Consider the following 17,873-nt stretch of genomic DNA (forward strand, 5'->3'; position numbering starts at 1 on the left):
ATCGCAGCAACGGGACTAGTTTAGTCGAGATTTCAGCCTAAATCAATTTAATTAGCTGAGACTTCAGCTTAGATTAATCTCGAAGAGAAGAGGATAATGTTACGTGCATATAATTAAATGGAGTTAATTGTAGCAGCCTGTGAGTCTTGTAGGCACTCCACCTCATGAGTGGCTGTATATCACAATAAGTTGTATGATGCAAATGAAAATCATTGTACATGTTTTTAATAATGGATACCCTACCTGTGGGACAATTAAAAAGAAACAATTTATATACATAGACATAGTGGTTATATATATACTATATAGTACATATAGTGTCAATTTAAAGGGGAGAAAATTCAAAACCATGAGAATACTAGTGATGAAAAATAAAGGAGAGTGAGTGAGTGAGAGGAACAAAGGCACCTCCAAAGAGGGCCCATGAAATGTCTCCTCACTAGACTCAAGGATGTGATATTCATCTTTCTCCACTGCTCTAACACATCTTTTCTTTCACCCTTCTTCACCGCCCCCCCCCCCCCCCTCCTTTCCTATTTTTTGCCCTATTTCAAAATAGAAATTTTTCCACATCTAGAATTCATTAATTATGTCAACCGAAATAATACCTAAAGATTTTGCTGAAGGATCATCGACACGATCCGTTAACGAACAACTCGTATCGGTTCAGCCTCAGGCTCCCGCTCCTCTGAGCCGATACGAGTCACAAAAACGAAGAGATTGGAACACTTTCGGGCAATACTTGAAAAATCAAAGGCCACCAGTGTCACTATCACAGTGTAACTGCAACCATGTACTTGAGTTCCTTAGATACCTAGATCAGTTTGGGAAGACAAAGGTTCACTTACTCGGGTGTGTTTTTTACGGACAACCTGACCCTCCTGCTCCTTGTACTTGTCCTCTTAGGCAAGCTTGGGGAAGCCTTGATGCACTCATCGGACGGCTTAGAGCTGCCTATGAAGAGAATGGCGGATCACCAGAGAAAAACCCATTTGGAAATGGAGCTATTCGCGTTTATTTACGCGAAGTCAAGGAGTGTCAAGCTAAAGCTAGAGGAATTCCTTACAAGAAGAAGAAGAAGAGGAAGCTTCCAAGTAAAACAATTGATCAAGATCAAGCTAAGTTTTCCAAACAAACTACTTAAACAAACACCTCACGCAATCACGGTAATTTTCATTATCACTCCTACATATATACATCATGAATAGTTACTGTTTACTTTTTACTATTGAACATCGCTTAAAATTCAGATTAAATTGTAAGTTGCAGTGAATCCAAACCCTAATTCAGAAACTGTAAACCCTAGCTTATATAATCATATACTATGATTTGTGTTTATAAAACAAACTAAACTTACCCAGATTCACTGGGAAGTAATTAAGATGTAAACAGATCTTACTGATCTTAAAAATCCTTACAATAGTAAAATGACACTGATTTGTGAAACTATCTAGAAGACTGCTTTAAACTTAATTAAAACGCAGTATTAAACAAGATAAAACAGTTTTTTTCCCCTTTGAGGAACTGATCGAGCAAATCTATAGTGATCGATCTATTCTTTTTTTTTAGGTGCTCACTGTCATATCATGCAAAACACTGTTTAATATAGATTATTTAATTAAATGAATCTATTGATTAAAAGTTTACTTTTTTCCTGTTTTTGGCTCTTTGGGGATTCTCCATGATCTTCTGCTCCCCATGGATGGTTGGTCATGTGATACATCATACAAATGTGTGTTAGTACTTGCTTCCAGAATTGCACATTCTATACTATCCATTTACATATATGTCTATCTAAATATTCTTCGCGTGACGAGCTCTCATCAGAATATATCATTAAAAAATTTCTATATTACTAAAAGAAATTATATGTGTGTCCTTCACTTAACAATTTTTAGTTGCATTGTCACCTGGTATATTGGCAACTAATTTATGTATATATAAGTGTGTCATAACCAAAAAAATTCAGCTGAATGCGGAGATACTAGGATAAGTAGTAATTAGTTTTTGCCTAATTGCTGTTTCTTCCAAAATGCATGTGAGATTTGTCTGTCTCCTTTTTAAAATCACTTATACAAAGTACAAGTTTAAATTAACTTAATATATTAATTGGGTGTATTATAGATTTGTTTATATTATATTGCTTTCTCTTTTATATTTTACTTTTTTAATAGTTAGAATTAAATTTTAAAAATTCGGAACGTTACAATTTGTAAGAAGAAAATGCAAGACTGCAAACTATAAAAAGAACAGTGAATATAAGATAATTTATATAACTTGTAGCATAATAATGCTAGACAATAAATCAGGACAATTACAAGAAATTTTTACCGGCTTCATCATTCATCAAAATTTTACCACTACGTACTCTTGATTAAAGTGTCGGTTCATATATTTAAAAATAATAATACCAATTTAGTATGTGAATATTAGAATGTGTGAATATTAGAATGTTTTCTCTATAGTAGTGTATTTTGAATATTAGAATGCTTTCTATTTAGTCGTGTATTTTTAATATTAGAATCTATTCTCTTTATTAGTGTTAAAAGGATAATTTATAGTTATGCCAAGATTTAGGGATCAATTCCGCCAACAACTTACTATTATTTTAAAATTACTATTAACTCTAAATTTTACAAATTTAGAAATTTAAATACAATTTTTTTAAAAAAATAAAAGTACATATTTCTTAAATCACATCAAAGTTTAATACATCAATTCATTGACATTCCCCGTTCAAGAAAACCTGGCATAGAAATAGAAGTTGGAGATAACATATGAGCTACTGGGTTCGCAGAATTGTAAATAAATTGTACATTACTGAAAAATATCAATACGTTCAGCTACAATTGAGTGAAAATTGGATTTGTCAGGACTTTCGTTAATCCCTTTCGAAAAATACACTTTTTAAAAACCCCAAACATTCATTCCAACCAATAGCGTCCTTAAGGCTTCGACCCTCTGCTTCGGTGACACTCCAATCTCCTATATTTTCATACATCTCGCGTGCAAAAAATGACCATCTTCATCTTTGATCACAACATCAGTTCCTATGTATTGAATTCCTGGAGTAATCGGTGCATCCGTATTAATTTTAACCCATCCCATAGCTGGTTTCTTCCACACCTTACTATCAAGATTTTGACCTCGTTTTTGTTTCGCATCTTCCTTTTGAGCATTCTTCCCCTCATCTAATAACCATTGTGTTGTTGTTTTAGTTCCATACACAGGCATGTTAATGTCATCTTATACTCATTTATTACGACAATTTCATATATTTCAGTAAAATAGAGCCACTACAGCAGCCTGATCCTTGAACATTGAGCAAATTTTTTTACAAATACATCAAATATAATATAACTTGGCATGTACATGATTAAATTTGATAAACCTACATCAGCCCGGACCGATTTAGCGAATATGCAATCAATATAATACACATATACTATTTTCCTCGTGAGCATGACACCACGAGCAACCAACCTCAATATCAATACGTTTACTTCTCAGATCCATGGCAGTTGGTAAACAAAATCGCCATACAAAATGGACAACCTTATTTGGTAGCTTCAATGACCATATCATCCTCCAATAACTTGCATTTGACATGCTACTCTCCCCTCTTAACTGACTATAGCAACTCCTAACTGTAAATCCCCCTTTTTCATCAAATATTCAATACCACGAGTCCTTTATCTCCCTCCTAGGCAATTTAATTTTTAAAATTAATAACCTTCCCCGATCATTACAGATTTCTCTCGAAACTCTTCATCCCAGTTCTTTCCTCTAATTTGCGTCAATTTTCCACTTTAATATCTGCTAACTGGTCTGGCATTTCAGTTGTAAGCATGTCATTCTCCGCTATTGGAATCCAAATGACCTTCCAAACAAAGGTATCTTTGCCATTACCTATCTTCCTTCTGCAGCCTTTTTTCACGATCTCTTGAGTCGATAAGATGTTACGCCTAAGATGATCAATTAATTTTCGTAGTGGACATAAGAGTATGACAAGATCTTTAATATGAAATTATGAATATTAGATTCACATTTGCCGATAGTGAGTATCGAAACATCCACCTTCGACAGTACTTAGATGTTATCCCTCTTACTCTTATTATCTTGCTCTTATTATATATATATGATGTCATTTGATGGGTGTTCTTTGTAATTCATTGGAAGGTCTATGTTGGACTCATAACTTAGAATATTATTATATTTTTTTAAAATTTACAACGGGAGGCAAAAATATCACCTATTAAAGTTTTTAACGAATGTGAAACTTTTTCTTATTTAATTTTTTATATATAGAAACATGTCAATCTCGGTCGAATTTTCCAATAAGTATAGAGTTATGTGCGTGTTTATGCATGCATGAATCAGATCTATGCTTTTTGAGATCTAGTATCCAATACATATGAGAAATGGATAGTAATGAGAGCTTCCGGACTAACCAAGATAGCCCATAAATTATTTTAAGGAGCAATCAGGAATTGAAGAATGGATCCAAAATTCTTCTCATGCATAGCTCAAAACTCACAATTATCGGATAATGGATCCAATATTCTTCTAATGCATAGCCCAAAACTTATAGTTATCATGGATGACTATCATGTTATAGTTTCCAGACATGGTTTTCGAGGAACAAATTTTGCAAAAGCTGGACAGAGTCACGGTTTAAGATGTAGTTAATATTCTACTTTATATGATGTTGTTATTATAATAAAAGAAGTTATGAATTAAACAGATAATTGACCGGTTATCAGAGGATATATAAACAAGTTAACTAAAATAACAGTGGTAATCCCACTATATAAGTGATATACCATAAAAAAAACAATCCTAATTTAGAACTATATAATGGATCTTGATTCCTACATATTGCGGTTAGGCATTTCACTGGATTTTTTCAAGACACACGCGTCGATATTGAAAGCATAAACTCTCGTGTAATATCATAATTCTAGGATTTTTGAGTGGCTAGAAATTAGTTGAACACCATTGATCCTTAGAATCTATGTGAATCCCATCTATTCTACCGAGAAATCACCATCCACGTCTTCGGAAGTTTAACTCCGAACTTTCTTGGGTAGTCGGGAATTTTCATTTATTATACCAAAAGTTTTACTAAAAATAATTTGATAACATAAATCAATCATACTTGAATTTAGGGGTGTTCAAAAAATCCGTCAAACCGTAAATCCGGACCGGACCATGACAATCCGAATCAAGGAAAACCGAAATCGTTAAAACCGTTTTTAATGGTTCGGTTAACCGGATCGTTTACGCATAAATGGTTTGGTTATGGTTTTCAATAAATTAAAACCGTTTAAACCAAACCGGAACGTTATGTAATAATATACAAAAATTATAATATATACATGTGAGTTATGATTATAAATTATGATTTTGTGTATGTGAGTGTATATTATATTAAAAATATCAAACTACTTTTTAAATAAAAACTTAGTTAATTGTTAATATGTCGTAGTTATACTCTACTTCATATACATAATATTATTTAATTTAAATTAAATTATATGAAAGTCATATATAAACTAAATATTTGTAAATATATATCACACACTTATATGTAATATATAATAAATTTTATATTACATTGACTTAAATAACTGTTTAGTTGTAAGTTTAATAAAAACAAAACAAAGTAAATGTTTAAGTTCAAATTGTGGTTCGGAACCGAACCAATTCGTTATTTTATGGTCTGATTTGGTTTGGTCTCAACATTTAATTGCTCTGGTTTGATTTTGAATTTTAAAAAACCGTTCTTACTGGTTCGGTTCGAAAAAAACAAGAATCTGGACCAAAACAATCTGTAAATAACCCTACTTGAATTATTGCTGTTTTATTATCCATGTCTCTAAAATAAAAAATTTGACAACATAAATCGATCATACTTGAATTATTGATGTTTTATTTTCCATGCCTCTAAACTAAAAGTTTTGTATTTGTAAATATTTAACTTTTAAAAATATCTGATTCAATTTTATTTTGTTAAACCAACTCTAAAACGGATGTTAGGATCTTAGTTTTGTGGATGCTGAGTAGTTTGAAGTGGCTAATGTGGCAACTTCAGTTGATGAAATTTACTCAAAATTATTATATTTTTCCTTTTTGAATATTATTTTTGTTATCTAATGTTACTCATATACAAATACACACAATATACATATATATATAGGAAACTGATCCCCAGCCATCATTGGATGGGATACAGCAGCATTGTTTCATTGCGGGTGTACTCACCCGCCGCAATGAAACATTGCGGCAGCTTGCAAAACAATCAATAAGAGTGGTTTATTTAAAATTAATAAATATCAATTTTATGGTTGAGACAACACCTAGATAATTTATAAATCTTTTCAACAACAATGATTACAAAGTGTTTGATAAAATGTAAGAATTCAAATGCAAAAGCCTCTTGTATTACGAAATGGTTATATTTGTAATTGTGTAATAAGACGTGAGAAAAGTAAATACATGATCACGTTCAAGATTGCATGATCACACTAGAGAATGTATGTTGGATTGCATAATCATGCAAAATTGAGATTTTGCATCATAAGATTTTCTGGAGGACGAGGAGATTGTGCATGATCATACTAAAATATTGCATCATACTACCTTTAGTTATTATTTATTTTAATTAAGATTTATTTTATTTCATTTAGGGTAATTTATCCCTATATTAATAATATTATGATGTAACGTATAAAAATCGTTTATTAAAATTAAAATCCTAAGGGTTTCTCTTATCTTTTTTGTAAATTCAAAAAAACTCTTGTAGATTAAAGGTTGGCATTGTGAATTTAAGGTATTAAAGAATTTCTCGTGTAAGAATCCTTACGAGAAATGTGGCTGGCCTATCCTACGTTTCCGTGTTGTGCCAAATACTGTTGTCAATAATAATAATAATAATAATAATAATAATAATAATAATAATAATAATAATAATTAGTGTACATAGTTAAATTAATTATTAACGTTAATGAAGTCATTTAAACAACTTTTTAAGATTAAGGGCTTACCTTGTTAAAGATTGGGTGAAAAGTTTCAATGCAAGTATTTATTTCTATTGACATGTTTTTTATATTAGTATTTCTAGTGACTTATTTAAGATAACAATTAGAAATTATTTAAGTGTATAATATTTTTCAATCTTCTTTTTTCATCTACAAGTTGTGGATGTTTTGTAAGTTGTAACACTGACTTGCGTTTGAGACTTTATAAGAATAAGGCAATAACTGGTTTACACCAAATTGCTAGCTATTTTGCGCACTTATATGTGATAGGTTGGTGCATCATGTATCTATTCGGTCGTGGGTTTGAGTTATTATAATAACAAACAAAATGACAAGAAAATCATGTGCGTCTAAAATATTCCCACTCTAGTTTACAACAGTTATGTCCGTAGTAATTGGTCTATTTTCTTGTAGTATTAGGACTTGGGTATTGTGAAGTAGATGAAATTTTGCCTTAGATTTTCGGAGCCTTTTTGAAATAATTGACTATTTGACTAAAAACGTTGTGTTAAGGTTTTTGCGTCTCTAACACATTCACCGCCAAGGTTACTGTTTGAAACATTCTGTCACGGCATGCCGCTACACAGAAACTGGTGTTTATGTCCGGTAAACCTTGTTATCAAATATACATGTAATGCTACCGTAAAGTCTGCTCCCACATTATGTCAAAGGTCGTTGTTATCGCTAAACATTATGCTTAGCGCTGCTGTCAGCCTGAAAAATTCTTAAAACCTCGGTGTAATTGAACGTTCTGTCGATCGAGTAGCATCGACACACTTTCTTCAAAACAGGACTAGTGCATGAACAATATCTGCATAGTTTTATCATTTCTGTCAGGCTGGATTTAACTATCTACCTGGACTGACCATGTCTGTATACTGCTTTCTTGTTATGGAATTATGAATAGATCAAGGTTGGCTAGCTAGCCTGTTTAGATCCCCTCATCTTGGCATAATCAGATTAGTTTGACCCCTTGATTTTTATTTTATTAGTTCACTTAGTTAGTCTCTTCATCTCATAATTCACTTTGTATCGACTCTTTGCTGGAGGAGATTGATTTTACAATCATCTTTGTCACATTGTTCCACATGAATTGATATTTGGACAATAATACCGACTACCTGTATACCATTCAATTCACTGCATGTTTTTTTTTCAACATTCGAACACGTATTTTAAAAATGTATACTTTCGTAATTTATTTTCAAAATTTTATTTTTCTGTAAAAAACTTTAAATATTAAAGTTTTACTTAAAATAAAATAATTAAAATAATTTATATAACTATACTTTAATCTTAGAAAAGTATTAAAATGTGTGTCAAACTTCCCGTGCCCGACGAGACAACCGTAGTGGGATAGAGGGTAACATAAACATGGATGACAACAAACAGAATTTGAGTTAAAAAAAATTATCTGAGTTGAAAGTAGGCTGTTGTGGAATATATTAGCAAAGTTGACGTTTAAATTCATGCATTTAAATGAATACTACATGTTTACTAGTGGGTCCAATATACGGTGAGAGGACATTCTCACAGCAGTGTACTGAATTATATAGATGGTGTGTGATTCTCTGATTGAGATGACTACTGAATTTATAAGTCCAAGATTCTAGTCCTTTGAATTATATGAAGGTATTGGACGTATAGTATACATTTACATATTCACATTTTGTACAACAACTTTTCCGCTAGTCATTCATCCGTTTAAACGACTAACCAAATTGGTGACGCATCGCTAGGATAGATAATGTACATAGCTAGCTGCCAAGTTTCTATATTACTCTCGGAGATTAATCATTTCCTTTTGCTCTGAAATGTATTTGCAGGTATAGGATGCAGCTTTGGTTCGAATAGGCACTAAGTGTCAAGGAAATACATGCCTGCTTCGCAAATGCTTTATTCCCTTTCTCTCAGCAGCTGATCAAATAGATTCTTCAACTTAGAGTCTGGCTAGGATACCTACTTTTCAAATAATATTCGACATGTATGTATATGATGGAAGTATCGAAAGCTGATTCGCAGCTTTCAAATGTATGCGTTGTAATTTTGAATTTGCACGTAGCTCCTCCTTGTATTATCTATATATTAGATGCTGGTAGTTGAGTAATATTGTGTAAATTCCTTGTTGAGTTTATCTTAACTGTATATCTGGTTCGTTGGAGTCCACATTCCTGATCCATTAATTACCAGCTGCTAAGCGAAACACTAATATTTACACTAATACCACTGATGTTGGGTTTAGTTTGAGTAAAAGGAAAATGATTCAAAATGGAATCATGAGATACCCGAGTATAAAATGACCAATGTTCAAAACTTTTGTTTTTTTGGCTTATTTCATTCTTAACCATCTAAGTTATAATTTAAACGCTCTAATTTTATAAGGAATGTTCCATTTCTTACCAAATTTATTTTCTTCCCAAGTTTTATACTAACTCATTCATTTTCCAAATTCTACCTTTCAATTCCCATTAATTTCCTCTAATTCCATCTATTACATTAGTAATATTTAATTTCTTTCGGCCCCAACCAAACACAAAAGATCTGGATTCCTCATAAAACGGGTGATAAAATAAAAATGCTGCACATAATATAAACAATACACCAATGGACCAGATGTGTCTTCCTTAATTTGCAACATCAGGCTGCACTGGTATTAGTATAATTTGCATCTAACTTGAGACAAATGTCTAAATCATGGGCTTACCAATATCAGCATACTTAAACAATGAATCTTATACAAAATATTATAGAAGTATAGTATTATTCTATTGTTGTTTTCTTGTATGTTTAGAGCTCGCAGATCAGCATGCACACTAGCAGATCCATGCAGAAAAGGAAGGGGGGGGGGGTGATTCCGAGACTTAGTTTAAAGTTCATACTAAAATGTTGAGTTGGGTCTAAATTTTAAATGACTAATCAATATTATTTCTACGGTAATTTTCAGCATAAATATGACATGGTAAAATATTGGTCAGGTGAAACTTTAAGATATTCCACTTCATCCCACACGAAGGTATATGCATAAACTAAACCATGAGAAAACGACACTTGACAAAACAAAACAAATATGTGTCCGCTTTTAGGCAAGTATCATAGAAACAATACAATGAGAACCCCCTCGAGAAAGCAATAACATTTGGCACTTTGTGTTTTTACGCAATGTTTTGGAGGTCAAGAATTGGACAAATCCAATGAGACAGTCAAGCAAGCAAATTCATAAAAAGATGCAGAGTTACTTGTTAATTAGTTACTAACAAAAAAGAATGATGCATGATTACGAGAAATTAACAAAGCACAGCAGTTGATTAAATTTGATGCAAAGGAAACAAAACACATAATTGTTCAAAAGATGGATCATTTGTATAATGGCAGTCAAACTGCAAAACTCTTTGGTCGCTGGTGTGCATAGATTGTTGTTAAAATCGAGGGCATTCCTACTCTCCCAATAAGGAGTCACCGCAGTTAAATATAGACTTCAATTTTTTAACAGCAATCACTAATAAGATATATATATTATACTAAGAATTAAACCTCCTCCGTCTACTTTCTTAGTTTAATGCTAACTGGCTATAACATCATCCACCTCTTCACCAAGCCTGCCTAAGTGCACCAAGATAAATGACAAGCAGAAACCTTTCAGGTAGAGCTAGCTATATATATCTGCAAAACAGTATTAAAAAAACTTCTTAGTGATATTAGTAAGATCATCAAATTATAGAGCTGTTCAACAAAATTGATTAAGAACGCACTTTGGACATGAAAGTTCAAATTTAACTAGCAAGGTTGCACTTTGCACTTCACCAAGTATTTCAAATCATCTAACCAGCTAACTGATAACATGAAACAGATGGAATTAAGTTTTGAGCAACCTAATAATCTAAATCAGCAAACTATCAAATGTCATTTTCATATTTGAACATAATGCTTCCAGGCACAGGTGTGACAAGTATCGCACTAGCTATATTCAAGTGCACAATGTTATCAAGGCAACACCATATTACTGACCACATAAAATACCAAGTTGGTTATTACACAAAAAATTGCTACTGTAATAACTCTGTGGTAAGCGGTACCGAGGGAAAGGCTTCACAAAAAAAGAACATTTATTTTTTATCTCAAAGACAGGCAGATTACACAGACAGAGATCTCTGTAAAAAGGAGAAGACCCCCCCCCCACCCGGACGGCAGCCCCAGTTAGGTTTGACCTGCTCTTACTAGAGTTCTAGCTTATTTAGAATTCTCTAACACAGAACATACTACTGACTCCATAAAAAATCCAGGACAGTTTATTAAACAAACAGTTCACCCCGTAACTAACCCTTTTAAAACAGTACCAAAGAGGGTTAGACTTCACAAAGAAAAGATTGATTGTTTTTATCTCAGAGATTGGCAGATTAAATTGATAAAAGATCAGAAGTACAGAGATCTCTGTACAATATACCAACAGACCCTTCCCCCGTAGTGTTTTTGGGCATGCTCTTTCAAGTTATCAAAGATTCTTTCAAGTTATCAGCTTCAAAATACACATCACCAGCATCAGCACGGAGAGGAACAGTAAGCAAGGAAATAGTTCTTTTCAGGTTTAAAAAGAACTACAAAAGCAGGAGAGAGTTTAAAAGACAATCAACTATAAATCGACTTCTCATTAACATAAGAAGACAGTGAATTGGCTTTAATACACAAGCACCATTTGAGAACTCAAAGCAAGACTAAACTTGTTTGCAAGGAATATATTCCCTTCACTATCTATTACTTCTATCCATTTCACCACACATTATCCCTTCATATAATTACATCCATAAACTGACCTTGGATCATATTTTAGTTCAATTTCGGGTAATTTACTACTAACCCCTCACAAGGTGTTATAGTGCCACCAAAATGAGCTAAAAAATGATAAAAATGAAGTTCATAGATAATAGCCCTTCCATACTAGAGTAAATAAGCTCAATAGTTGGGAATATAATCCAAAGAAACATACATGGCCTCAAGGCTTTACTTTTACTCTCATGTTAAAGTCACATACTAGAGTAAATAAGCTCAATAGTTGGGAATATAATCCAAAGAAACATACATGGCCTCAAGGCTTTACTTTTACTCTCATGTTGAAGTCACACACAGATGCACATTAGGCGGAAGGGGTACAGTAAAATGATACAAAAGAAGTTTACAATAGTAATAAGGAACAGAGAGTTGTTTGATAACAAAATTTGCTTCGTATGCAAGCTTGGTTGAAATTGAACATAAGTTTTTATTTTGGTTGCTTAGATTTATCATGTAAAAAGCAAAAAAGTTGAGAGTTCAGCTTGCAGAAACCAAAAAGATATTAATATAACAATCTTAAAATCCTTCGTAAGAAAATAGTTTGGCCTCAACGAAGACAAAGGTGACTGTTTATAGAGAATTTTAAGGCTCAACATCAAAGTAAATGAAGTAATCTACCCCTCAAAAAAGAGTGAGCCAGGCTTGCAGCAAAAGTAATTTCAGTCCCCGTAACAAGAGCAAATTACATGACCTAATCACAATTAGGCCAAGACATTATAAAAATTACTTTGTCCCCACAAAAGCAAGCATATGTTGACAGTGAAACTCTGTTCAGCTTCAGAATACTCTGTTCAGCTTCAGAATAGAAAAACCCTTTGCAATACAACTACAATTAAAAACAACCTAACAACACTATTACTAGATAGTAGGTGATCAAGACATGCAAAAGTTATCCTTACAGTTGACTAAAGCTTAGAAAATATAAGAAATAGATGATTTACACAAGAAACCCCCCCCCCCACACACACACAAAAACACAAACACCCTAAAATATGTTTACAAATTACAATTACACACACGGAAACAAAAAATTCCTCAAAATAGATGGTAATATGTAAAAAGATGACTAAAAGTATTCTAATTTCCCACAGAAAAGCACATAAGTTTTGCAATCAGGACCGATACGATGTTCTAAGATAATTCCATTTAAACAAGCAAACTTCTTCACAGTTTCACAATTCAGCAAAGAAACCAAAAAATGACTCACAAAATATACTCGAAGCAAGATACTATCAGAACTAAGAATTCATAGTTCAAGATGCAATTACAATCTCAACCTCAAGCACCAACTTGATACCACAAAACACCCACAAATTACTTAATGATAACAGGTAACCCCACGTAATGATTTCAAGTTTCAACATAATAATTTATGCAGAGGAACAAAATTCATTTAGCTAATAGATACACAAACACACACACACATTTTAAAAAGTTCAGCAATACTAAGCACACACCTCACAACTTTCAAAACCACATGTTATGCACCATTGCACAATTAGAATATAAAACTAACAAAACTCAGATAACACTACAAAAACAATTAATCCCCAATATAATCAAATAACTACTCGAAACAAGATACTATCAAAACTAAGAATTCACAGTTCAGGATGCAATTACAGTCTCAAGCTCAAGCGCCAACTTTGATACCACAAGGCACCCACGAATAACATAGTGATAACAGGTAACACGTAACGATTCAAATTTAACATAATGATTAATATGAACAAATTGCAATTAGCCAACAAAAACACAAACACAAACACAAAACATTTTAAAAAGTTTAGCAATACTAAGCACACACCTCACAACTTTCAAAACCTCATGTCATGCACCATTGCACAATCAGAATAGAAAACTAACAAACTTCAGATAACACTACAAGACCAATTAATCCCCAATATTATCAAATAATTATTGACCTTGTGTATGAAACAAACTGCATTATAAAATCAAAACCAAAGCAAAAGAAAAAGAAAAGATCCCTTACCATCCACTCCCGACGACTTGTCCAATCCCGACGACTTGTCCATTCCCGAGGACTTTGAGGACGACTTCTTCTTATCACGCTTAATCTTCTCAACCTGAATCTGCATATCATAAAGCATCTGAGTCCTCTGCAGCTCCACATCCCTCCCAACTTCAATACGCTTCAGCTCCAACTCTCTCATCTGCCTCATCTTTTCCAGTTCAATTCTCTCATACTTTTCCCCAAAACTTCTAATCGCTTCAGCCAACATCCTAACCCCTTCCAACTCCCCAAGCTTCCCCTCCACCTCCATTCTCTCCTCCCCTTTCTCCTCACTCTCCTCATACTCATCCTCATCCTCATCTTCAGTATCCTCCTCATCCTCAACCTCCCCTTTTGCAGCCGCAGCCGCCACCGCAGAATAATTCCGCCTAAAATACGAATCATCCACAGCACTAGCACTCCGCTTCTGCGGCATCACAACCGCAAGCGGCAACTCCTCCCTCTCAGCCTCTCTCCGCAAGGCAATCGCCATCGGAGGCGGTCCGTTCCTCGAATAAACCTCAGCTCTACCACTTCCTCCCCCTCGCCTAACAAACGTCTCTTTTTTCACTCCGATCAACGAATCTAATTTATCAAAAAACGGCCAGGAACTCACAAACTCCCCGTTGGTCTCACAAACCCTAGCCTTCTCAACCTTATACTTTTTCTTAATCGTATCAATTCGATTCTTACACTGCACATCAGTCCTCCTCAGCTTCTTCGTATGACCGTGCAACGAATTCACCACATCAGCAACCGCTTGCCAATCCTTCTGCCGGAGATTCCCCCGGTTCAGATCCACATACCTCTTCCCCCAAGCATCAACAAGCGTCCCCGTCGCTTCTTCACTCCAGCAATCCTCACGGAACGGCATCACTCTCGTCGCCGGAGAAGGATTCACAACTTTCATCGGAGTCAAATCGCCCATCGTTTCTGTTTAGAGAGAGAAAGACACAAACTTGATTGATTCAGAGAGAGAGAAGTCAATCGCAATCGCCGATGTTTTGTATGTATAGTTCTAGGGTATTGTGTGTATTGTGGGGGGTGAGTAACGCAAACGGTGAGTTTGCCGGGGATGTGCGCGTGAACACGCGCGAGAGTGGTGGGCGTCATTTACGATTTGAGGTTGAAACGGGCGATGCGAAGTAGATCGGACAATAGGACCGACTACTTTGTTGTGTTAAAGTTAAACGGAATTTTTAGTTTTTCCATTTAAACGAAACTCGTTCGATATTTAAACGACACAACCAATTTATAGAGATATTTCAAATTAAACTAAGAAGGTACGTATTAGCTATTGATTTTTTTCACATCTCTTATGCTAATTTATTAAATTACATCAATTTCATTACATTCATGGATATAAAAAATATCATTTATATGAAAATGAATGTATATGTTTCATGGAAAATATTATTTTATTTATAAGTTTATGAATGTGTAAATGTCTTAAATAAATAAACAATATTTTCAAATTATTTTATATGTAGAATACGTTCTTGATAAAGATTTAATTTGTTTTGTCGAATTATGTCAAAAAATCATCTATAATACGATAAATCGTAAGTTAAATACACGCGCTAGATTTAACACATGTCTATAACACGTGACATTAATTTGTGTTATTATTATTTATTAAAAATCGATAATTCTAAAATCTTTCAAGGATGTTTAACATATTTGACTCTCTCTACGACGATAATTTGTTGAATTGAATTATGTGTCAAATAATAATAATAATATGTTTACTCATGCATGTTTGATCCACATGATAAATTTAAATATTTATTAAACTTGTGACATTGATAAAATGTTATTATTTTAAAATGTTAGAGTAACAATAATGGTTAATTTTTATATGAATTAATGAAAAAAATCAATTTTGCAATGTGTGTATATTATTTTGGAATTTTGTGACGAATCGTAAGAATTAAGTATCATTTAAATTTTTTCACAACTTAATAATTTTGTGATAAATTGTAGGAATTCAACATCATGTGAATATTGTAATAAAAAATTATATATTTCATGCTTATTGAAAGGAAAATAAGGAAATGACAATTAAGTTAAAATAAAAAGAAATTATAATTTTGAAGACGGGAATTAATTTTAATGGAAGAATGTACAAATTCAGAAAAGAATATTTTATTATTATATAAAAGGTTAGAAAAGAATATTTTATTATTTCTTTGTTAGAAAATTGTATCTCAATATAAATTGAAATATCTTTAGTTGTAACTTACGCCTTACGTAATATTTCCTTCTTAGACTTTTTGAAATATGGGCCTCAGAATTACTTTGTTCCTTGGATGAACTAGTCATGGACTATCTCGGACCTGGACTCGGTGACCAAGATCCGGATCTGGGTGAGGATTTATATTCTAATTATTTTGTTACTGAATTGAGCTGGACCTGGATTGTTCCGGACCTAGACTAGGTTACCCGGGTCCAAGTGAAGATTTATATCCTGGTTGTTTTTGTCTGTGAATTAAGCTGATCCGGACTTGGCTCAAACCTAAAGTACGTGGCTCAAGTCCGGGTTCCGCGTAAGGATTTGTTGGAGATAAAGTCAAAGTTCGTTTTTCAAGGAGATTTCATAGGATTTCACTTGTAAGGAGATTTCAACCAAATGCTTTATTAAAATCCTTATCCTACTTAATAGGAGTTTGTTTATTTCAAAATTCTTATCCATAACAAACTTTTAAGTATGTGGGTTGATATGTATAAAAGATATCTTTTATAAAAATATTTTTACACTTTAACCACCTTCAATATACATACAATATAGGTGTATGTTAGGGTTTGAATTAATCAAACAAATTAAACGTGAGAGTTGTACTCAAGACCGTTGTAATTTGGTTTGGGTAATCTGAACAATAATTTATATATTATATTATATTCAAACTAAACTGAAGACATGGTCTTATAATTTTTTTATCATCTTATCTTTAGTTTAAACGTGGTTTGTAAGTTGTTAATATTTAAATTATCATAACAAACAAATGTGAGAGTTGGACTCAAGACCGTTATGTGTTGCTTGATTATTTGAACATTAGTCATCTTATAAATACATGGTGGTGTGTTCATTTTACGACTGATCACAAGATACACACCAAGTGTTGTAAAAGACATGCTTGTACTTTAACAAGACAAAGACATTTTCTCAACCCTAAGTAAGTTGTATTATTATCTATCTTAGTCTGCATTTTGTACTTGTAACACTTAAAGTCTGTAAAAATGTAAGGGAACAGACTGGAGTCTTTTTCCTGAAACAGTATCAAGCCTAAGGATTCTATCTGGAAGAATATCAAGAAGATCATGTCTCAGAAGAATTTTGAAGAAGTTTGGAGTGAATAAATTTGTTTGGAGAAAAATACTCTAAGTCAAGATCTCTACAAGTCACAGATTTAATGTTATAGAGAAGTCATTCGAGAACTCCAGAATGGCTTATCGAGAAGTCAGGAAAGCTACTAGAGAACTCAGTGAGATATCGACAAGCCAAATTGAAGACATGAAGATTGGAGATATCGACAAGTCATTTCTTCACTAGAGAACTCAGAGTTATCAACAAGTCTACATTCATTAGAGAACTCTGAGTTATCGATAAGTAAAGTTTTATAAGAGAACTAGGAGATATCGATCAGTCAAAATTCACTAGAGAACTCAGAGATATCGACAAGTTAAAATTTACTAGAGGACTCTAAGATTTTGACAAGTTAATTTGACTTGGAAAACTCTGAGAAATCGACAAGTCAAGAAGTCACTAGAGAACTAAGAGTTATCGATAAGTCAAAGTGAAGATGTGAAGACTAGAGATCTCGACAAGCCAAAATTCTCTTATAGAGAACTGAAGACCTCTACAAGCCAAACTAAATATAGAGTACTAGAGAGCTCGATAAGCCAATATACTTATAGAGATGCCAAGTGTTCTATAGATCTAAACTGGAGATCTCGAGGTACAATCTCAAAGTACAAAATTGTATATCAATTCAATA

The 17,873-nt window shown here is 33.2% G+C and overlaps 2 protein-coding genes across 2 annotated transcripts; one reads left to right on the top strand and one right to left on the bottom strand.

Moving 5' to 3' along the window:
* Positions 1–589: 589 nt before the first annotated feature.
* Positions 590–1,144, top strand: LOC141673670 (protein LIGHT-DEPENDENT SHORT HYPOCOTYLS 10-like). The gene has a single exon (XM_074480415.1). It carries the CDS (start codon positions 590–592, stop codon positions 1,142–1,144), a length of 555 nt encoding a protein of 184 aa, XP_074336516.1.
* A 9,234-nt stretch (positions 1,145–10,378) lies between these two features.
* Positions 10,379–15,089, bottom strand: LOC141672284 (uncharacterized). The gene is made up of 2 exons (XM_074478856.1): positions 13,858–15,089; positions 10,379–10,700 (listed from the first exon to the last, which is right to left on the bottom strand). The coding sequence occupies exons 1-2, from the start codon at positions 14,804–14,806 to the stop codon at positions 10,687–10,689; spliced, it is 963 nt and encodes a 320-aa protein (XP_074334957.1). The 5' UTR covers positions 14,807–15,089; the 3' UTR covers positions 10,379–10,686.
* Between the last annotated feature and the right edge of the window lie 2,784 nt (positions 15,090–17,873).

This window comes from Apium graveolens, chromosome 7 (assembly GCF_009905375.1).
Source record: "Apium graveolens cultivar Ventura chromosome 7, ASM990537v1, whole genome shotgun sequence".
Classification (NCBI taxonomy): Eukaryota; Viridiplantae; Streptophyta; class Magnoliopsida; order Apiales; family Apiaceae; genus Apium; species Apium graveolens.